At 41.4% G+C, this 24,904-nt stretch overlaps 1 protein-coding gene across 11 annotated transcripts in view; it reads right to left on the reverse strand.

Annotated features, from left to right (window-relative positions):
- celf4 (CUGBP, Elav-like family member 4) overlaps positions 1–24,904 on the reverse strand; it is a 106,156-nt gene that overhangs the window by 75,126 nt on the left and 6,126 nt on the right. For all 11 annotated transcript variants that reach the window (XM_078166904.1, XM_033626389.2, XM_033626392.2 and 8 more), the window contains exon 2: positions 2,499–2,581. In XM_078166904.1, coding sequence (XP_078023030.1) covers positions 2,499–2,581 — 83 coding nt within the window. The remainder of the gene's footprint in view (positions 1–2,498; positions 2,582–24,904) is intronic.

A 24,904-nucleotide genomic window follows, 5' to 3' on the forward strand; every position in this document is an offset into this window, starting at 1 on the left:
GTTCAAAACAGTCACTCCAAATAGAGACACCACCTTTGTGGCCCCCTTGAACCCCTGGGCCTGTGCTTGCGAGGTCTGTGATCCATCCAAAGCTGCGGGGAGCTTTTGGTGCTTCTTATCATTATGTACCTCTTGAGTGTTTTGAGTGTCCTCATACAGTGCAGTTGTTTCTGTGTCAGTAGAGTTGATTTAATTACGTTAGCAGAAAGTTACTCTCCATCAGCATAATCCTGTGTACCTTGAGTTTGTGGCACTATGAATGAGGGATGTGAAAACAATTTGTCATCTATCACAAATAGTTCAATGTCAGTGTCACTTTAACATCAGTATTTTTGCTTGTCGCTTGTTTACCCAAAGTCTCTCCTGACACTGCACCTGCTCAGTTGCGCACGCACGCACACACACACACACACACACACACACACACACACACACACACACACACACACACAAGGCAGCCCTTAGTACTTTGTCTGAGCTACACCAACAGCCTACAGCCATGCTTACAGGGCATTTCCTCTAGGAAGCCAAATCCCCTCTTCTCTCAGCTCACCTGGCAGCGAAAGAATAAAGACGGCAGAAAACTTTTTAAATGTAAGGGTTGGGGAGCAACTTTGACGATAAAAAGCGCATCAGGACGCGAAGTGAAGGGGAAAGAGGCTTTAAGGGGGAAAAAAGGGATTTCATTTGCAGGGTTTTGGTTGTGTTGGCCTGTGAGTGGGGGATTGATAGAGGATGGAAGGAGGAAGAAAAGAAGGTAGGTGAAAAAAACCCCAAAGGAACGGAGGAAAGAGAGTGTACTTGTGTGCCATAAAACGTCCCACTGCCTTTCCCAGGGCCAAGTCCTCGCTCTGTTTCTAATGAACTCATTTATTCTGTTTTGCTGGCTTTACCTCCACCAGCAACAAAAGACAGTCTCCTGGTCTGCCTCTCCAAACGCTCGGCTTCAGGGTTTGTTGAGCATCTAGGTCTGTCCTATGGCATTACCTTTGTTTACTTAACGCTCACCATCGATCAAATGCAAACCTGAGACTGTCCTCCGCTGGCAAAGGCAGTGCTAATTAGCATTTCCTTCTAAAGCAATGTTGATTGCAAGTGACTGATTAAACGTTGTTGATGCATTACTATGTAGCGTGTGAAGCCAAATACAGTCTCTTTCCCTTAAACATGTAAAGACAGAATCCTTATAAAAGGTTGTTTTTGTGCCCATCTCTTCAGGTCTGTGTCAAACAATAGCAACAAAGGCAAAAACATCAATCGGCAGCACATTTTGTGTGAACACAAAATCGCATTCTGGTTTTGGCCAAATATTTAATCTCTCCTCCTCTCTCTCTCTGTGTCTCTGTCTCTCCCTCCCTCTTTCTTTCTGAATAATATGCCACTGGGAAGTGGAAGAGAAAAAAAAAACTGAGAGCACGGATCCCCACTCCTCCGCTCTTCTCGGCTGCACGTCTGTGATGTCATAATCACTCACATCAAAGGCTGTGCGCTCAACACGGCGACTGTCAGCTTCCCTGGAGGCGTCATTAAAAACGAACAGAGCAAACCAAGCCAGGCCTGACAGAGACGCATCAAAACTTCCTAACACGCACATACGCACACATGCGCAGGCGGGTTGCGTGTGTACACACACGCAAGAATAGGACGCACGTGCAATCAGGTGCATGCACGCTCAAACACACACTAACTGAAACGTATTACAGACGTGCGCACATGTAATCATCAAATCATGTGTACACTAAAGAAAATGCTCACAATGCATATAATCCCTCACACACACACACACACACACACACACACACACTAACAACTGAATATCTACCTCTTCTTTACCACAACGCCAAAAACCCTTCGTTCCAGCGCACATGAATAGGAGCTGTGCATTGAAACGAGACATGCTTTGCTTCCAGCTGCAGTGTACATGTGAGTGCAAAAATCCACAGCATGTGAACATCTGTTGTGAAGATACGCTGTCGTGATGTACATTCATGATGCACACTCATGATGCAGAGCGTGCACGTAAATGTACAAAATAGCCCACATCCACCCACTCACCCACTTCTCATCCTTCTCCGTCTATCTCTCACACACTTGCCCACACACACACACACACACACGGAGGCACACACTCATTTACACAAACTGGAGGAAGGACTATAAATAGTATGCCTATGATGCGATGCTGTGTGTGGTTTCTCCCTATGGGTTTGTGTGTGTGACTGTCAAAGTGAAGAGAGAGGGAGGCAGTGGAAGAGAGGGGGGGGCTGATATTTAAGAGAAAGAAGGGCTGTGCTCATGTCTGGTGTACAGCCAGTGATAAACAGAACATGACAAGCATGGCAAAGACAGTCAGTCCCCTTTGATTTGAAATGAATATACGGCATTATATGTTAAAAATGAGCATCTGTGTTGGTGTGTCTGCCGGAGTGAATCCAAGATGTGTTTATGTAAGATTTTCGCTTCTGGGTCGACATGGCGTTTCTTCGTGTATGACTTACCCCTGGCAGGGTCTTCTGCTCGTGCAATGCATTCTGGGCTTTCAGGGCCGACTCTCTGGCACAGTAGGTGAGGAAGGCACAGCCTGAAATACAGCGAGAGAGAGAGAGAGAGAGAGAGAGAGAGATGATTATATTATGTGAACTGAGGACAGAGAAGGAGAGAAAGAAACATGGGAGGGGGCTGCACCAATCACCAGCGGATAGCCAAAAACAACACACACACACACACACACACACACAAACACAGAGAGAGAGAGAGTAAGCCTGCAGCCATAGCTCTGAAACTCTGTCTACATGGCCGCACTGGGAATTTGCTCGTGTTTGTGTGTGTGCCTGCGCGTGTTTGTGCACAGTGAACAGCATTTCAGCGACTGAACAAACGGAACATTCCTCTGTACACAAACGCAATCCATACGCAAGCAAAAAAAAAAAAAAAAAAAGACCAAAAATTGCGGCTTAGAGATGCGACGATTTGTGCATTCTGTTGCGCGAGAGCCAATCTGCCCGCAAAACACATCAAATCTGACTGTGCTTTCTCCCTGGCAGTCTGAAATAGCAGTTATCCATTCGTCCATCGCACTCTTCTGGCTGCTGTGACAGGGATAGACATTTCCCTGACAGCTTCTCTCTCTTTCTCACCCCCCCGCCCTCCCCCTCCCCTCCCTCCACCCTTCATTTCTCCGTCTCCCTGCTCCATATGTTCCAAGACTACCCACAATCCTCGGTTTTGTTAGCACCTGGGCTGACATGTGGGGGTGGAAGGAAGATGGAGACGCAGGAGGCAAGGAAGAAGAAGAAGCCGTGGGGAACGTGTAAGCCGCTCCCTCGCCACCCCCTGTTGACAGTGAGGCGCACGCCACTGTCAGAGAGCTGACAAACTGTCAATCTGCAGATCAAGGCTAATGATTCATGTGTTTGACAGTTTAATAAAACACTTACAAAGACGATTGCACGATAGGCTGCGGTGACACGATTCAATCTGAGGCAAATATTCTTCACACTGTATTTGCAGGTGTTTTGCATATTTGCTCTGGAAATTTTCTAACTTAATGAAAAAAAATAATAACTTAAATGGAATTCAAATAAATTCAGGGAAAGAAAGGAAAAGTCATCCACAAGGGACAATTAGTCTGTGGGTTTGCACAGTGATGATATTAGAATACATTTGAAGCATTTGAAGGGTTCTTTTAGTGAACAATGTGGTAAACATTAAAGCTGCAAGGAAAAAAAACCTCTTAATGCACTGGCTTTTGGGTAATTTTATTTTCATTTTTTGGATCACAGAAGTCTCTGTGCAGACATTGACAAATTGTTCCCTGCTGCCATGCTACTAACACGAGCACAAAGAGACAAAAGAACCACAGTTTGTTCTGGAAACATCAAGGGCTGAGCAGACGATCATCACAGACCCCTCCCCCCGCCAAATAAACACGAGCACAGTGCAGTTTAAAGAAAGCCCCTTCCTCTTAAAGCTATTTCCAGTTGTGCTTTGCTTTGTTCTTCTTGCATACTGGGGGCTATTTATTGTTGAGGGCAGCACCATGTAGTGTATGTAGAAGCAGCATGCCTCCCATCCTCTCGGCTCCGTGTCTTTAACCCCGGGTCGTCCTGATGGCGGGACACTGGGGAGCTCCGCCTGTTGGTGTTTTTAATTAACGGGCCTCTTTCTCATTAGGCGAAGTGGGAGCTGGCCGCTGACAGCTTGGCTACCTCCTCGTCCTCTCCGGGCCTGTCGTGTTAACGCTACATGCCGGCGTTGTCCCACAGGAAACACACGCGAGCCTCTGATTCACACGCCTGACACTCACACGTGTGTTTGGAGCACGGGCACCCACAGCATCCAGTGTATTCAGTAATGGAAGATGTGTTCAGATCCAGCAGCAATACCAGACCACAACGTAACAAATACTCCCAAAATAGCACTTTTATCTCTAAGTGTTATATTATATATTGCACTTTTTGTTATTACAGATGCACGTGTAAGCAACATTTTAATGTTGTGGGTAGCTGATATGGAAATAATGTCAACTACTTAATTTCCTGTTGGGAAGGTTAATCCAGGGGTACCCAGCCTCTCTTGTCTCATCTAGTCATGTCAAATCCACAGCCCAGTCAGATGAGGTCAAGTGTCCCTTTATATAACACTGCTGCCTAGAAATTACATTTCTATACTACACATCTCTACAAATACTGTCATTACAAAATATAATGGCACCAGGATTACACTTTCTATTCTTTTAACACGATAACTTTGCCAAATCACATATTTGCCAAGTTGCAAAATATTGACACTGAAGATATCAGTGGAGAGTTTGATGACAATAATGAATTTGTTTTTCTACAATATCCACTTTTTCCATATAATATAAGCTTGTAGCATCTAAAGCTTGACAAACGTGTTTTATGGTTACGTTTCAACACTCACAGGCCGGACCTGTCTCCTAAAAAATTGCTTTTACATAGGCTACTACTAATTTGAAAGAGCAAATACGTTTTATAGGGGGGCACATAATGCTGAGCGAATAGTGGTCTTTTTGAACATAATGAGGAAATGTTGCTAATTAAAATATCAAGCAAGTCACAAAAATGTTTATACTGAACGTATTAGCAAAAAAAACTGACAGCATTTTTCATTTGTTTTTTGCCAAACTAGGCAATCTTGCAGTAAGGGCTGCCTTCTAATAGTCAACCAAATGTTAGTTGACCAGAAAGGTCATTAGTCAGCGAGATTTCATTGGTCGCTTAGTCGCAGACAAAACAAAAAACACAAACGTGAAACGTGAAAAATTAGGAGCTGCACCTTGTCAAAATAAATCAAAACCTATATGACTGGACCATGTAGGAATTTAATTTGAAAGGACAGACAAAGGAAGTGGCCACGCTCAGCAGTCAGACAGAAGTCACATTAATTTCCAGGGCTGGTACCTGCCGTTATCACACAGGCTAGTTAATAACATGTCCGGCAGGAAATCCAAAGTGTGGCATCATTTTGAGAAGTAAAGGACGAATCCAAGATGATATGTAAACTCATCTTCGTTGGTCGACTACAAACATGACGTATCATCTGAAACATGGAAGTAGCTACATGCCCATTAGCCGACAGCGTCATTAACAGGCGGCTCGCTCAGTGTGTGACATGCACTTGTAGATAAAATATAGGCCTATATTAATGAAGGTTCATTAGTACGGTTTTGTATTTCTCTGTAATGTAGCACAATGTTAACAGTGTTACTGATACTATTCTTTCTCACACCTTGAACCAAAACCATTGTGTTGCCCCACCCAAAATATATCATTTAATAATTAGATTTATAGCGTAAACATGTGGATGACTAGTCGATGAATGGCCCTATATGACGACTACTGGTCAACTAGGAAAATTCTTACTAGGGGGCAGCCCTACTTGCAATACACTATTCATTCTGATTCACTGAAACTGCATAATGCATTTGTATCACTATCACTGAATTGCTTTCATAAAAAGGTTTTCGTAACAACATAATCACTGCCTGGATTATGTTCAGAGATGTTTCTTTATTTATATGAAACACTACACACTACACACACAAAGCACAGGACTGTGACACCAGAATCCAAGGGTTCATATCCAGACTCTTGTCTGTGGTTGGGTTTAGGCAACAAAAGCACTTTGGTTAAGGTTAGGGAAAGTTCATGGTCTTAGTTTAAAACAGACTTTAAACGCCCACCATCCAGCCAACCACCTACTCTGACCTGCAGGCAACACAAAAACGAAGCCCTTCCTACACTTGAAAAAGTATCGCCAGGGAACATAATTCAGGCAGCAAATCAATGTACTTGCAAAAATAGATTCTTATTTTATCTTAGAATATTAGGATTTAAAAATGCTGACTATGCACTTACAATGTCCCCTGTTTGAGTCTGGCTGGAGACCTTTGTTGCATGGCATCGCCCATTACCTTATTTCCTATCATTTCTATACTACATACATCTTGTAAATCCAAATGCTCGAAGTGCTACAACTGGCTCAAACATACCCTGTGCCCTCGGTCTTTTGTAGCCAGTTTACTGTTCATTATAACACTAAATATATAATTAAGATCAGCCTCATAACAGTTTATAATCCTGCCTGTTTTTCCTTCTAATGACAAATATGTGGATACTTCCATTTTTACCAAATCATAATTATTATTTTAAATTCACAATCTTTCCACGTACCCCACAGAGGTATCCTCTCGGGTATAAGTACATCTGTTTGGAAGTGGGTTTATTCATCTACAATTATCATATGTTTTGTATAAAAAATCTTAAACTGCAAATTAACTAGTAACTAAAGTTTGCGTATATATGTAGTAAAAAGAAAAATATTTCCCTGTTTGAAACTTTGAAAAAAGTAAAGTACAAGTACCTCCAAACTGTGCTTACATGCTGTACTTTTTTTTATTTATGTTCCACCACTGAGTGTATACACACATACACACACACACACACATACACACACACGTATGTAGACACGGAGATGCTAACGCAGTCGCACACACACAAGCTCACATACATACACATGAAAAGTGACAGTCAACAAACGTTCAATTTATCATCATTGTCACAAGTCAGATGCTGGCAGCGGCTCTAGTATCTGACTAAGACCCATATTGGCCCAGGAGAGAGAGATAAGCTGTTTGTTTCTGCTGTCAATGCTGCCAATTTGGTTTCCCATCACTTCAAATTCAAATCAACAGCAGCGCAGAGGGGATCTGAGAGAACGCGCGCGTGTGTGTGTGAGACGAGAGGAGAGGAGAGAGATGTGGGGGGGGGGGGGGGGGGAAGCAAAAAGAAAGAGGGGGAGGAGAAGAGCAGAGAGGAGAAGCAGAACAGCGAGGGATGCTCGGTAAGAGAGGGAGAGGGAGAGAGAGAGAGAGAGAGAGAGAGTAGATAAGATCACCTAGCTTCTGTGAACACCATCCCCCTGTGTCCTACACTCGCTTCTTATCTCAACCGCTGCAGACACCCTAAAGGGACACACACCCACCGAGAGAGAGAGAAACAGGAAAAAGAGTGAGAGACAGAGAGAGAGGAATGTGGAGAAGAAAAGGAGAGAAGATGAAAGAAAGCAGCAAGGGAATGGTGGAGACTATGAATACTTACTGGTGGGGAAAGAAGAAAAGACACGAGCTTCAGTGGTGAAATCCACCAACTGTCACCAGGCCTCATTTAAACGACAGCTGTGTTGGACCACATAGAGCTTTGACCTTGTTAACTACGGGACACGTGTACTTGATGAGCTGTCTTTGCTGGGTGTAGTTTCCCCAAGTTGACTGTTGGGAAACTACTGTATATATACTATCTCTCTATTTATACCTACAGAGATAACATTTGATTTTAAGTCATCCTCTTGGGATCAATATATTTGAAAACCAACACTGCGGATTTAAATTGACTTCTTAGTTTCTCTGATATAACTAAAGCAGGTTTCATGAGTTATAAAGGTATGCACTGAAAATCAGCTGTAATATTTTGACATGTTCTCAGCTATATTGACTGGGACTGTCTTTTATTTTTAAACTTAGAATAACTGTTTTTTGGCCACTTGGGGGCAGCAAAACAAGCGTAAACACAACACTGACATATTGTAACTTTAAAGTTAATACGACTAATGTGATAGTTGCCCGTTTACAGAACAGAGCAACTTTAGCTTGCATTTGGAGTTTAATAATCACTTTCCTTTAAGCTCTGTTTTTGGTCTCCACCAGCTTCTGTGGGAATTATCTGGCTCTTGGTAGATCAACGGTTCGGGAAGATTAACAGTGCGATACCTGGATCCTCCAGTCCACATGTCGAAGTATCCTTGAGCAAGGTACTGAACCCCAAATTGCTCCTGATGGCTGTTCCATTGGTGTGTGAGTGTGTTAAAAACAGTGAGTAGCAGGTGGCACCTTGTGTGGTATCCTTGGCCATCATTTTATGAATGTGTGTGTGAATGGGTGACTGTGACTCGCAATGTGAAAAGCACTCTGAGTGGTTGGAGGACTAGAAAGGTGATCTAGTAAAAGTATTATTACTTTATAATATATTTTCTGAAGCAGAAGTACAAAAATAACTACTCAAGTAAGTGTACAAAAGTATCTTGTAAAGAAAAAAAAAACTACTCGACTAACTTAGATGCGATTTATTACATCAGTGTATCACATTCAAGGTTGTCAACTGGTAATAACAAAAGTGAAGTGGATATTAATTGTACTCAAACTGCCACATCCAGAACCAGACAAATGACAAAACACAAGCTGTTGACTACTGTTTAATCTCCTTAAGCAAAACAACACCAAAAGATCTTTGTGTCACCAGCAGAAGAGAGTGGAGCGCTGCTTATGCTGCAGCACATCTGGTGGAATCATAAACTTTGTCTAGACAGGCTGTGATCAGCTCTGCTGGTCGTGTCGCATTCACTATCATTCTAACGGGAGGGAAACACTATTGGACGGAGGAACAGACTTCGACACCACACTGGAGCGAGGCCCAGCTGCACCCGGTGGAATCCATGGGTTACTGAATCCTCACAGGACAGGCTCGGACACAGTCTGCTCTGCATCATGTGTTTGTTCTGTGCGTGTGTGTATGGGTGCTTCTGGCTTGCTGTGTTACAATCCCTGTCATGAGTGTGAGCTCAGCTGAATATGAAAATTTGTTACAGCTAAATGTAACAGCAAAAGTGGCAAGAAGTGTGTAGGCCAATGTAGGCACAAATATTTTATTGCAAATGTACCTGAGTAAGAGTAAGAAATATTTTGCAAAACAACAACTCTTAGTAGTACAAGTCATTTAAAAAATCAAACTGCATGTAATGGAGTAAATGCAACCCATTACTACCTACCACTGGATAAATCCTTTAGGCAGTGTATAGGGAGGTTTTTTTTTTTTTTTTTTAGCTTTTTTGGCCCAAACAGCTGCCTGCTGCTGGAAACAACATGAGAGTGGTAAAAATGAGGCAAAACAATTTATAGTAATAACATAAAAATAGTTAGTCGAAAGAAGTTAAAAAGCTACAGAGTACGGAGGGGAACTGGAGGGCCAGAGGATAGTTCTCTGTGGGCTTGTCACTACGAGCGATCGCTTTCACATACACAGAGGCATTGTCCATTGATATAAAAATACTGTTTATAGCTGCTGTAATTGTTGGTGGCAATGTCCCTTGTCATATTTAATTCAATTATTTTTTTTGGCTAAATAGTCAAATCCAAAGATATTTAGTCCCATCATGTACATTTTACGTGTTATTACAGAATGTACGGTTGATAAAATCCCCAAACTCCTCAGAACAATAGAAAGACCATGACCTCTGTGACCTCAGTGGCAGCTGTGGCCCTGGATGGAGACGCTCCGACCTTGCAATTCTCCTTTGAAACTAATTATGATTGTGATAAAAGTAAAACCACTAATGCCTTCCTGAATTAGCGTTTTGCAGCGTTACTGGACACATGAATTACTTTTTACCAGCATGCATTGCCTGACGCCACACAAGACTAGAGAGCTTGGGGACAATGTTATTGCACAGAATTCTCTAATTATCTTGTGCCTATTAATTCAGGGATTGTAAAAGGCTGACATAAAAAGTTCCCTCCTCTCACTCTATCCTTTTATTCCCAGCCACAGACGGGGAGAAACTCCCAGTGATCATTTAAATATTTCAGAACATCTTGGTAAGAGCCTAAAAAGAGTCAATAGCATTAAAAAGCTTTATCCACGGCGCGGCTGAAACTCCACGCTGCATAGCCCTGGAACTCTGCCTCGAAAAACTTTGGCATGAAACTTTGTTTGAGGCTGTCCAATTTCAGTCAGTCAATAGAAATCTCCACATCTCCCCCTACCTCAGTTCTGTTAGCACTTATCTCCGCCTGAAAGGGTTGACCAAGGACAGCCTTTGCTCAATAAACAGAAGAATGTTTTTTTTCTCCTTTTTAAAAGATTGACCTTAAGACAAGAACGTTCTGACTGGATTTTTGTGAGTGCTAAGGCTTAGATAACACTCTTCAATTCACTCTTGAAATGGGTCAGAGTAAAGACGAAAATTCTTGACTCATTGTGTTCAGAGAAATAGCATATAAAGCCTTGGTCTTTTAGTCATGTGGTGAAAACGAGTACCACTGAGTGCAACAGAGGAATACTAATCAGCAGTAGGAGCTTTAAGAGGAAACGAGGAGAGACGGTGTCGCCCTTGTTAGCAAAATGACCACGTGTCCTCTTTTTCACCCTGCCATCCCTCTCCATCCCTCGGGTCCAGACTCAGACTTGTAACCATAGGTGTAGTGCTGTTGAGCACACTGGAACGATGCTCCGCTATTCTTTTTCTCAAAATTAATTTACATTTGAAGATCCAATCATCACTAACGCATGTCATGCAAGAGAGACAATAAAAACAAACAGAATGCTCATATTTTTAATTCGGACTTTTAAGCTGTGTTGATCAATTTACGTCTCATGCATTGAGAAACATGCAAGGAAACATTCCCCATTAAAAGCTGTCAGTAGCTGCGGGCAGTAATCTTTGAGCGAGTTAAATGATTTTTTTTCTAAGTCTATAGCTAACTGTTAAGTAGTAAAGATGAAAGGGCAGCAAAACATCCTTTCATTTTTTGGAGCAGCTAAGTTTACGATGATGTGACGTTACTTAAATAATGATAAAAGCAGTCTGTTAAACTTGGCCAGCTTGTGATGCATTCACAGTGCCTGCAGGAAATACAAGCTTGCTTAGCTACGCTTTTATAGTCTAGGCTATTAGACGAGCTTGACCTCTGCCTGCCCTGCAACTTTTCCTCAGAATAGATGTTTCAAATGTGGCTTCATTGGCTCAGCTCAAGTAAATAAATTACATCACTCAAAACACAAACTTGTATTCATTCGCCTGTATTCCTTAATGCAACCAACAAACATTACGTTTGGCTTACTGCCGTGTGATGGTCTCAACATGATGAAACTAGTCCTGAAGTTTGTGTAACATTCATGTGGTTGGTTATAGTCACCATCATAGGAACAGTGGGTACATCAAAAGGACATTTTTGCCATTGTTGCACAGTGTGCTTGCTTTTGGTGGGAATTCGTCTGTAGATTAAAAGTGTATGGTCTAGACCTGCTCTATGAAGTGTCCTGAGATAACTTATTTTATGATTAATGCTATATAAATAAAAATTGACTTGACATAACCTTTGAAACGAGACACAACTTAACTGTGTGCATGCTGTTTACAAAATGAACACTTTAAAATCAACAAATTGCCTACTACTAACTCTGTAAGTGTCGTGTTACAAGAGTTTCTGATTCAAGAATGATACAATTGGCCTTAACTGTCATGTGATTGTTGCGTTTCAGTTTGCATCTGCCTCAAAACACTATAAAATTAGAAAAGTTGATAAGTGCAATGTGGCAAATTCTGCTTCTGGAAATCAAATATACACAGCTATTGCAACCGTATTTATATACCTCCGACAGATGTTTTCCTACATGTTGAGCATGTCAAACCATCTCAATGTCTTTGTGAAAAGGTCCTTATAGTGTTATATATTGAAATTTTTTGGATTAATTAAAACCGCAGACTCGTCTATGTTAAATGTCTCCCACTGAATTTGGCACCAAAGGAAAAAAAAAAGCACCCAGACAAGTCACACTCACACTTTTGGTTCTGTGAGGCATCGTAATTCAATAAAGTGAGCAGCAGTCGCTCATATCCCCTTCACCTCTGCTGACCTTTCAGATCATTACTCACAATGGAAAAAAGAGACAGAGGAAAGAGGCTATTTTAGGGGACACGGCCAAGGTCTCCAGGAACACTTCAACTTTCTCCCCGTATCATCTTAAAATCTTTAATTGGCAGCTGTAAAACCTGATTAAATAAAAAAGCACTTTGAAGCACACAAGACGAGCTCAGAGAATGCTACTGTACTCTGTGTGAACAGGGTGTGTGTGTGTGTGTGTGTGTGTGTGTGTGTGTGTGGGGGGGGGGGGGGGGGGGGGGGGGGGGGGGGGGGTGCCAATTACTGTTCAGAGACCACATCAAGCATTTTTTTTTTTCATTCTGTAAAAAAAGGCCTTGAAAATTCAGGAGCTGTTTCGTGGACTAATGAATGCTGGTCTTGAGTATGATATTATTTCAGCAGAGTGAGGCAGAACTAAGGGCAGTATTATGAAAAAGGAGGTGAATTCATTTATAATGGAGTGTAATAGCAGTCCTGGCTCTCCTATAGGCGACTATATGCAGATCTCTTAGTCCGCTCTTTTGGGGGAATGAGAAGAATCTGTAATATAGAAACACACACCGAGCACGCCACTGGAGAGCAAGAAAAGACAGAGCAGAAGTTAATAACCAGGTGACAGATGAAACGCAAAGGGACAGCGCTACTGCACATCTGTGCCTTTTTTTCTTCATTCTTAAAAGTGCAGGACATAGTAATTTAGAACAATAGCGGCTCCGGTTGTAACTAAATTACTCTCTGATATGAGGATATGAAGATCGTCAAATAAAAGTTATTATACTGTATCCTGGGCTAATACTGAGTTCCGATTGACTGTGGGGTGTCACATAAATTTTAATAACTGGGCATTTAAAGCAAAACTGTTATATCATTGCGCCAAATGAATGTGTTCGGACAGGGCACGCTGGAAAAAAAAAACTTAACAAATTGCTTAGAAGTTACCCAAAAATGTGTCGGCAACTAATGTGGGAATAAAAATTACCTGATTCATGGCAATAAAGGCTCAGAAAATCACTGATGACTACAATGAAAACTCTTAAGTGCATGCCACACTCCTGTATCTGTGCACAGTGGTACCTTTAAGAGGCTAGAATGAAAAAACAAAACAACACACAGACACACACACACACACAAAATAACTTGAGCAAATAAAGACCAAGAGAATTGGATGTGGGCAACCTCCATATTAAAATGCATGCAGTAATCCAGAGATTACAGGTATTAATAGCAAATGCATTCAAATAAAAATGTTCTCACACACTTTGATGCACTTTCACATTACAACCTCAGATAGATTTACATTTTTTATTACATAAAAAAGGGTGAGAAAGAATTAGCAACTTCAAATGTTATTCGTGTGTGTGTGTGTAAGTGTATGTGCGTGTGTGTGAGTCCCTGAAGATAACAAGTCCCATCTCTCGCCCTGCTTCCCAGAGTGGCCGTCTCTAAGCTGTGCTAATCGATTGGCGAAGGAGGAAAAAGGGCCAGCTTTAATGTGTTGCATGTGAAGGATTTACTGGAGAGCAGAGCCGCTGAATCAATGGCGTAGAAAATGCATCATTAGGACAGAGTCGTCCCCTCACACCACCCACCAGCCCCCTCCCTCCACCCTGCCCACCCCCTGCACCCGGCCCCTTGAGGGTTGGGGCAGAGAACACATGCAAACACACACACACAGCCACACACAAACTTGTGCACAAACTGGGCTAACGTGACGCTTGAGCTCTTGTGCCACAAAGTAAAATAACTTCCTGAGCAACACTAACACCCAATGAATCACATGTAACATAAATGGTTGAGCACACACTCATGCACACACTTGTTAAAAGCTCCCCTGATGGTAAAACACACACGCACACACCTACACACACACTGAACGTCTAGAGCTGTCCCCAATATCCGGGCAGATGAATCGTCTCACTCTCATCCTACCTCAGCCATTTTGTCTGGAAATGTTTGGGAGACCCAAATTTAGCTTTTCACAATATGAATTATTAAACGTGGAGTGACTCCTAAGATGAACCAAAAGTCTGCGCTGTTACATACCAGGTCGGGCACTTTGGGAAATTTATTGATGCTGACTAATATAACAATGTACAACTGATAACAGATGGAGTTTATTTTGGAGCATTTTCATGCCCAATCGCTGTTCAGTGTTTCATTTGGGAACTTTATACTTGGCGTAGTGGAAAAACCTCTGAAACAGTGTTTAGAGCGTCATGGGACACTAAAACTCTCTTCTGAAAACCAGACAACACAGCACTTTAAGGTTGAATGTCTTGCTTCATCTCTTCTGTGATTTGGGTTGCTCTCATGGACGTCAGGGCTTAAGAAGAGAGAAAATACCAGCCCAGTTTCACAGAATCACCAGTACGCTCAGAGTGAACGATTCTGCACTTTCATAATAAATGTCCACAGCCAGTGTTCATTACCAGCACAGGATGTAGTGCACCCTGAGGCGGCAAGTCAGGGTGTGGAGGTTGGGGTTTCGGATGAGCACATAGTACATCCGTCTTTTATGCACAAGACTGGAATTTACCTCCTGTCACAAACTTGCTCTTAATGTTATTGTTTTTTTTTAATTAACTTGAACTATTATTTTCTTGACCTGGACCAAGGATTCACGTTGTCTAACCTTAACTATGATTTATGTTAATGTAAGTCATGTCGTCTATATGTGCACATTTACAGAAAGGGAGAATTTTGAAAACATGACATAACAAATGTCAGTCCTTGTGTTTCTATTCACCTGTTTTCATGTGCGTTTTCAATATACACATTGTAGGAATGCCTACCCATTTCAGTTTCCATTATCATAATTGTTGTTAAGCCCCTTTATAATTTTGAATTTTTCTTAATTTGGTTCTAGCGCACCTGCCATAGTTGATGATGTCTCACTTCCCTAGGTGAGATCCATTGCAAATTTTTCCATTGAAACACACTCACCCTTTCCTTCAAGTGACCATTAAAGTTTATTTTGGAATGAACTCTCCGTGCCCTACTCTCTAATCAGAGTCTGGTCCTTAGAGGAGCTGTTGAGCCAGCATCCCAGAGATTCCATCTCTACCACACACATAAAAAAACCCTGAGTGGGAACACCAGAAATTCGAAGAACATTTGAAACATTACTAAAAAGTTTTTTTGCTTAGTTGAAGGGGAAAAGCTGGTGAAGTGATATAAACAAACTGTACAAAGTATGTGACTTTAACAAAAGAGAAATGCCATATCTCATCATGTTTTCTATGTTGTTTTCCGCTATTTGAGGTTTGCTTGGAAATCTTTTAATCCCGTTATCCTGTTGGGACATCTTCTTCTAACCTGGAAGATTTCCATTTAAATAAATGTCTGCGAGGTAACCACCTATCGCTGCATGAGGTAACACAATGGTGATTGAGTGTATGGCCCGCTGATGAAGGCATTGCCATGCTTATATATGTGCAATATTATGAAGTGGGTGTCGAGGGTGACATTTGTGACAAAAATGCTGTAATTAAGATATTACTAATGCAAGCCCCACTGCTGCAGCTTCACATTACAAGTATGTGTTTTTCAGTGAGATTAGCACCTACTGCTATTGTTCATCAAAAATGTGTCCGCAAAACAAGACAACAGTCATTTTCTGCATTTTTTAAAAAAGCAGATCAGTTTGAAATATTGCAGGGAGTTACAGAACAAGAAGCAACAGTGAGCTGTTAGATGAAGAGCTGCAGGCGACAGGCTGAGGTGCACCTCAAACTTAGCGAGGTAACCAACTTTCACTTTCACTCTAACTGTGCCCTGCTGTCTGCAGACCAGTGTCATGTGCAGGGTAAAATCAGATCACGGTTGCTCACAGAATGATGGAAAAAGGCCAATATTTGCCTGACTTATTTATTAAAATGACAATAGTTTGTTTTGCTGCACCCAGAACTCCGTGACCTTTAATATGAAACGTAGGTGTCAACAAATCAGCCAGGACTCAAATCTTTGAGATTCAATGGTATTTGACTGGAGAACCAACGCCACTGGCTGTTTATCTCAATGAACCAGCTCTTATAAATATTCATACAACAGTAGAGGATGGAAACTTGCATTCATTTGGATTTTGTTTTGCCAATTTTCTGGAAATCAGGTTAAAATTTGCTCAACATATGGATGGAAACCTGGCTACTGAATGTTATCCGGGGTTTTGCAGAATCATTTCTACCTGACGATAGCTTTGGAATCTGCAGACACTGAACCATTACACTAATAAATAAAATGCATAGAGAGAAGACATTTTTTCATGTTTTACTTTCTGTTGTCATGCAGCCTTGTATACTGGCATAACAGCCTGCAATAGATGGATAGATACACTGACAGACTGATAGACAGTTGACTCTCTATCATAAATGTTCATGCACACTATAGAATAATCTTTTTTCTTTATCTGTTGCACCTGGTTTCTTTTGTGAAGGTAAAACATGTTGATAAAGTGTTTTTTGTTTTTTTTTCAACAAAAATGCTTTATTTGAGATTTATTGGAATGACAGTGAGAGACGGTCCTGTAGCCTGGTGCAATTTTGATGAAAATATAAAAGTGTTTCAATAGTTTAAATGTTTTACTATGAACATAAAACAGATTTTTCCATTTTTAAAAAGTTAGAAAATTTTGCCAATTATATTTCTTACAAAGAAAGAAACTTGGAATCTGCCAAAATTGGATAGATAGATAGATAGATAGATAGAAAGAGTCAACAGTCAGACAAGGACCTGGCAAAGCCGATTTATCAAATATCCGTCTGGAGATGAATCATGTATCACTAAGAAGACAAAGTGCTTTAACTCTGTCATGGGAGTGGTCCCATGTCTCGTCCCCCCGGTAAAACACTTACAGGATAAACACTCCCATTAATATTCCTCTGTGCACCTCTCCTCTCCACTCTACTCGCCTCTCCTCTCCTTTCCTCTCCCTGTCCTATTATCCTGCCTCGGCGGACATCCTGTCCTGTCCCGTCCGCCTTGCCAACCTGCAAGATGGAGATGAGAGGACGATCCAAACGCAGAAGGGGGAACATGAATCATTACACTTCCTGTTGTTGCACGCCATCCGGGGAAGGAAGAGAGAGGACGCCCCCGGGGCTCCGATTGATTCCGGAGACTTAATTGGGTTTATTAGCCAAGATGTTGGGCCCCGCGAGGAGGCTCCCAGAGGCCGCCGAGTCCCCCCCACTCCCATTCCCACTCTTCTGAAGGAGAAAGCCTGCGTAATTGTTTTCCCTCCATCTTCTGTGTCATTGTCAGATGGGTCCTGCGGGATTATTAGCAACCCCAGGTCCCTCAATAATTCATCCAGAGCTATTTATACACAGATGGAGAGTCCTCTAAAGTCTCCCCCAGTGAGCTTATCTGACGCTTAGACAGACAGACAGAGAGAGAGAGAGAGTGATGGAGAGAAACAGTGCTACAAAGGGAAAAGCAAGAGAGAGACAGAATGAGAGAAAATGGGAGAGACGTACAAAGGGAGGAAGGAGGATGGAGAGAGGCGATCACAAAAAGAAATGCAAAGACGAAGCGAAGCAAGTCTGACAGTGTATAAAACAGTGCGAGCGAGAGACAGCAGCGTTTTAGGCACACACAATGACAATGTTTCTGGTGTGCATTGAGTTTCAAGGTGAAACTCTCTCGTCTGCTTTGCCAAAGTGAACAAAAGCACCGTCCCGGGAATAGCACACCCTCACGCAACACACATTAATGGCTTTTAATCTTCCCCCCTTTTTCCTCCATTTAACACAATTAAGATGTTTGCAAAGCTAACATGGACCACTAGTCGCTATAGGAAGGACAGATGAAAGACATTCGGGGATTTCCATATGCAAAGTAAACACAGTTATCCGTCCTTTCGAACGTGTCAATGCGTAAGACCAACAAAACAGCAGCCAGCCATTTCTTAAATCACCTAATAATTCAAACATAACATTAACACATTAGCATATTAACATTAGCGCATTAAGTAGCTTCTAATCCCAAACAGATAGCGGTTGGGCTACAGGAGGCTGCGCGGCGTGCTTTTATAATGGCTTTGCAGATACCTGTGTTTCCCTGCCTGCGAGTTGAGGGGACATTTTGTTGTCGTCAGGCTAATGAAGCCTTTGGCGCACGAAGTTGATTTTCAAAGTCCCTTTGTTGGTGCTCCAGCCACAGATAATTATATATATTCATCCCCTTTGGCAGTCACTTTTGTCCAGCTCATTTAGAAAGCTTGGCTTCCTCTTGGACAAATTGGGACATTGAAAGGCAGATTGGAGTGATAGTTTTTACATTTTGCATCGATGGCACATTACTCAGGGCAAGTATAGTGTCAGGGAAAAGACTTGCTTAAACACCCTGTATAAGCTGGCCATTTGTCTGTCGCAAATAGTATCAGAAAAGTTAAGTCATTATCTAAAATACATTCTTTCAGCCTGTATAAATGGGAAATCTTGCACTGTAAATCCATAATGGACCATAACACAGAGCTTTGGGTCTGGAGCCTAACTGCCGATTAATTCACAGAAAATGTAATAAATCACAAGCAAATATATTTTCTTTATTTACAGGCTTAAGTGAGGGGCTGTTCTGCAGCTCAGTCTGAAACAGGTCAGTCTACTGGAGTTTAGCAGAACACAAAGTGATTCTTCTAAACTTTGCTCAACTAACTGAACATTTGTCATGTTTCTCTCTTGATGATTAAATTTAATTACAATGATAAAATTATAACTTTAATGTTGCTGATTAAAACATTTTCATGTTTAACTTAAACTGAAACCACTTTTAATGAAAACATTTTTGGAACATGACATTGGAGACTTGTTTTCCATTTTTATGTATTTATGAAGTGGACTTCTGTTGGCTTTGGGTATAGCCAATGCCAAATTAATTGCTCCTGCCCAGTGCGTCCTCATGGTATTGATAAACAATCCATAGAGGGACGCGTTGTTTTCTCTCTCTCCTACACACACACGTACGCACTCACACATGCCTGCTCTCATGCACAGACTTCTCTGTCTCTATCTATAAACCCATGAAATCATTCCACACCAAGTGAAGCGGGGTATGTATAGGTTTGGCCAGGATTCCCATCTCCTGTTCTGTGATTAAAGGACCAAACTAATGGGCTCTGTCTCGTCGGGAACCTGTGTGGGGCTGGGAGAGACCTCAGAAGCCATTAAATTGCAAATCTGTAATAATTTGCTGAAGGCTTTCTGTCCAGATCATTCCCTGGGCTGATTTGTGCATTGAAGTAACGCTCTGAATGGCCAAGCACAAGCCCAGCTGAGCCCACCGGCTAGCCAGCCAAGTTAGTCTACTGGAAGGCACACGCCGGATACACACAGGGCCATATTTACTTTACAAGAAACCATAGTGCAAACTTGTGCCTCGCTTTTCATTTAATTTGCGCCTGCAAAAATTAGTGCCTGACTCACGAAGGCGGCAGCTGGTCAGTCATTAAGCAACTCGGCCTCTGAGTGACGGAGACCTTAAAAAACACAAAAAGGTGCAGACAGTGGTCTGAGGTGTCTTTGATCAGCAGACTGAAAAAAGAAATGTTCAATATTTAATACAATGGACACTCCAAGGCAATTAATTTGGCCGCAATAACCTCATAATAACATGTATTTATATAATTGTAAGTTCAGATGTTAAATATATAAATAAACTTCTGAGGAAATTGAAAATGAGTTGCAATGAAATGGATAAAAGATCACAAATACAAGGCACTGGTATATAAATAAATAAAAATAAATAAAGAGTGCATTCACTATAGAGCATTAGCAGCTCGGTGAACACCACGTTTAAGGTGAGTACTCTGCTTGCGCTTTGTTTGATGTAAATGAAATACTCAAACCTTGTGTTTGTTTGCCATTGGCTACAGCTCCATTTCTTTTGTTACATATTGCTCAGTGAAATTCAGTGAAAATGTTTTTTGATTTCCGTAGAATGTATATTTTCTCATAACCACCTTCATTGTGTGTTAACATACCCGTGAAGTTTTCCACCTGCTCTTGAGATACAAAATCATCCCCGGTAAAGTGATCCTCACAACCTGCACAGACCTGCTTAAATCCAGCTGAACGTCAGTCACTCACACTTACGTTTCCTCACTTATTTCCAAGAGTCTCCCTTAAAGACCCTAAAACATTTTTGTCAGTCAGCTTTTTAATACGATAGATAGACTCCCACATGGACCCTCAGTTCTCTGCCAAAGTTAAAACTGTTGCTTTCAAGGCCGTAGCCATGAAGTCAACATGAGGGGGAGGGCAAATCTGCTGAGGTAGTCTAACCCCCCCAACCTCCCATTATATTACATTATTTATCACAAGCATGTAAAGCTATACATTGTACTGTACACGACATAAATGATTGACACCTGACATGAGCAAACTGACAAATATAACATAATTCATGAACAGCAAGATGTTAGTGTTAGTTGAATACATCTGTGAGCTGTGTTCTGTTGGGGTACAGCAACACCACTTGGACAAACCACATGCAGAACTGCACTGTAATAATACGAACAGTAGTAATAATAATAATGGCCATTTGTCAAGTTTATTCCTGATCATGATTTTTTGTTGGTTATTTTGGACACTGGTATGTGGTTGCCTATCGCAGGATAGCAACTTGTTTTTAATCTATATTTTTTATCAATATATATTACAAGTACTGTCTTGGTTGGTTTGGATTTGGTGATCCTTGAGCATCAACAGCTAATCAGATTTCTGGTTTTCCATCCTTTTTCAAACTTTTTTTTTTTCTGTAGAAATTAAGCTCTATAAAAAGTGTAAAGACAACACAATCTTTTATTTTATTGCTGTTACTTGAAGTATTGGAAATGACTTCATAACAACAATAGTTTGTCCAGACTTGTCGCAGCATGAGGCCAAAATCTTGAGCTCCAGTGTCACCCAAAATGTATCAAATATATTCATCCTCTCACCTGCTGTGTGTTGATGGCAATGTGACTGGACTGATACGCAGACATTTATTCTGGCAGACGCTAAACACACTAAAACTCAAATACAATACTAGTGCATATTGAAATTCGTGATGAAAGAGCAGGAGCTAATATACACGGGGAAGAAATGATTGCTTGACAAACATACCGTAAAACCTGTCCAATTAACATGTTGTCAGAGATCACTCTAATATGGAGGGCACTTGCTGATTTACCCCCAGGGTGGCTGAGAGCTGCAGGGGTCTAATTCTGCTCCCATCCCAGGAAGGTCATTCTTCCTTCTCGAGCCATGATGGCCACAGAGTAGTGCTTAAATCTGGCAAAACGCAGCCTATAAATTACAGCAGAGGACAGAGGGGTCAAAGCCTGGCATGGAACTGGGCCAGAAGCTATCAATCTGCCGGGGCCAGCGAGGGCGACATCTGTCTCTGGGACTCCCTCACTCTTTCTACTTCTCTCTCTCTGTCTGTCTTTTCTTCTCAGCCCCTTCCCTCTTCCTTTTTGCTCACTCCGTGCCTGTCATTGAACAATCTCCCTGTGCCTCCATTTTTAGTCTGCACCTCTCTTTACAATCTCTGCTCTCTTTCTTGTATATCGCTCTGCCTCTTGATATTCTTTGTCTGCCTTTGTGTGCAACCCCCCACCCGAACTCTCTTCCATGGATCTCCCTCGCCTCTTTTCACGCATTCTCTTACATCATCCCTGTTTCAACATCTCTCTAATTCTCCTTCCCTCTCTCCCCTCGCTCTCTCTGTCTTGAGCTCCTTGTCGTTTTACGCACTCTTGCACCATCTCCCTCTGCAGCGATATGTTTTGGTCTATCTGCTCTCCAACCAGCAGGATAGGATAAAGCCTTGATGTACTTTCCCTCAATGTTATGCCAATATGATTTGAATGGTAATATCTGATAGCAAAAGGCACTGATTTGCAGTTTTTTGGGGAATGAAAATGGAATGATATGGACCCAGTGGGTATCCAGAAACAAATGCAAAAAATTGAAACGCAAATTCAAAGCTCTTCAGTTGCCTTTTGTCATTCAGCACTGTGCCAACTAAATATATTTCTTAAATATAAAACAGAACAAAGCTTCTCTGACCTGAGTTGCTAACTTCAGACATCCCTCTCACATCTGTTAAAGAGAAGTGATAGCATAAATGTAGGATGCTGACTCTGGGAGTCAAAACTTGCCAAGCCCAATTGACAACAAACTGTTCTTTCTGGTCGATGCTCCTGCTAGTTTCATCAGAACATCTTGCATTACATTTGCTACCAAAACCTCTGAAAACTTCTGCATGACTTATTAATCCTCCTCCATTTTCTGAATCAAACCTGCTCTTGAATAATTGAGAGAGATCTTTGAAAAGCCCTAACCTCCATTCCCACCTTCCTTTTACAAGTCAACGTGGTGCATTTTTAATTGGGGGGACATGAAATAGGCATGAAGGGAGATGGGGGAAGAAAGCGAATTGAATCAGGGACACTCAAACCTGGCAGTCATCGCACAGCACAGGAGACGGTATGCATGCATACAGAGGAAGCTAAATATGTGTGCGGCCTGACAAGTCACACATGCTCGACAGTCTTTGACGCGCTTTCTGTCTGGGACAAATAGTACACGGCTCGTGTAATCCCTGCTTTGGAGTATTCCAGCAGGCAGACCCAGATACGCCACTTCGAGTTATGTTTAGCAATTTGGTTGAGAATAAACATCAATTCAACTTTCTATGAACCATAAATCTCCAAAGCCGAATGATTTGTTTAGTGTATATGAGCCAATTGTGTATGGGCTAAAAAGGTAATTGAAAGTATCATGTATCACTGGTTGGAGGAATCACAGGGGCTTATTACAATATCTGTTTGCAAGGTAATAACAATGATTTGATTTTTTTTCTGTGATATTAAAACACAACTTGACCTTGAGAACAATGTTAAAAAAACATTTAAATGTATTAGCTGCAGTTTGAAGCCAATAAAAGACATTTGGAGCAGAATATGTAACGAGAATAAATGCTTAACGGATACGCATTAATGGGCCACTGCCACAGTTAGCTGTGACAAACTTTGCTTCTATTTTTCACATTGCTGCTGTGTCATGCTGCTCGTTCCTCGTGGAAAGCCTCTGCAGCAGAGAGCTGCAGCTGGACCCATTTTAATGTGCAGACACTGAGGGTTCGAGTCGGGTTTCGGCCTTAAATATAAATACTACAATTAAACATTAAAAGTTACTATGAAGTACTGCTTCAGTTCGGGCTGATATTTGGCACATGCAGTACTATAATCTGCAGTTTAATCACACACACACATTCATATATCAAAACCATATGCACATAAAGGGATGAACACACAACAAATATACAGAGAAAATGTATACATGCCCGTATAAACACACACATATACTGTACACATACGGATATTATAATATTCCCTATCATAATGCCTCCTCACTATGCAAAGCTTGATAAAAGGAGCCTGCAGCTCTAATCCAAAAGGCAAAAAACACCAGTTTCCAAGTTCACGCACAGAGGAGATTCATAACCTTTTGACTGGCGAACAAAGGAAATGGTGTTTAAGCCTTTCACACCGAACAACTACATATAGAGCATGGTGCCCGTGTAATTGCTTGGCACAGATAAGAAAGCCAGAAATGGAACAAAATGTAAAGTATATGGAATAACAGAGAGAGAGATCACATGTGGGGACTATAATGTGTGAAGCTGCATGAATATGTTTTTATTTATCAGTATATTTTACTTAGCTAATCCTGAACTATGATGATTTTTTTTAAACTTGCAAAAAAAACCAAAACCCAAACATATTTAGAAAAAACGCAGGGCTCCTCCCCACAGGAAGCTCTATTATTAGTATGAAATCATCAGTGGAACAAAAGTAAATCTCAAAAACAACATGTAAGACTTTCCAACATTTCAAAAGTATTGCATTCACCATCTCCTGAACCGGCCACCGGTATTTGAAGCGGGGGGGCTTGGAAGTGGTATTAAGTGTACCTAAAAGATTGAAGAGGCCTTAAGCGTCAACTTTTTAAAAATTGAACACGAAGCACAATAATACTTAGCTGATGCAAGAGCCTTGAAAACAGAAAATATTTACCTCTCCAAGGAGCATTTGTCAAAAAAAATGATTTTTTTCTTCATCCTCTGGAAGAACAGTACACTGGGGCAATGCACGCGGCAGTAGGAAAGCAGGAGGGAAGCATGTGCAAGTTGTTTAGCCTGTCTTTATGGAAAACAAAAGGCCAAATGTTGATGAAACATTTAAGGCAGACTTTATTTTAACCCAGCTGTGGGCTATCGGCCGAGGAGTTTAACTGTGTCAAAACACAAGAAAGCTTTTCCACTGTGCATATAAATGTTTCAGAGATGTTTTTCGCCTTCGAAACTGTTGGAAGTATTATGGATCACTTTTGTCTCTAGTATATCAGAATATTGATATCCGAGTGTGAGTTAACACAGTCAGTGGTCTTATGGGAAAAATAAAACATCACATGCCTGGAGAGATTCTCACACCAAAAAATTCACTTGAAAATAAGCAAATAAAAAAGCTTCTATCTATCTATCTATCTATCTATCTATCTATCTATCTATCTATCTATCTATCTATCTATCTGAAAATTGCTGAGATCAGCAGTCTCTCTGACCCGTAACGATGGCCACAAATCTTCAGTGTTATGCTTCTCCACAGGTCAGCACTGCCGTCCACAGTGAGCCATGACT

This window comes from Epinephelus lanceolatus, chromosome 1 (assembly GCF_041903045.1).
Source record: "Epinephelus lanceolatus isolate andai-2023 chromosome 1, ASM4190304v1, whole genome shotgun sequence".
NCBI classification, from domain to species: Eukaryota; Metazoa; Chordata; class Actinopteri; order Perciformes; family Serranidae; genus Epinephelus; species Epinephelus lanceolatus.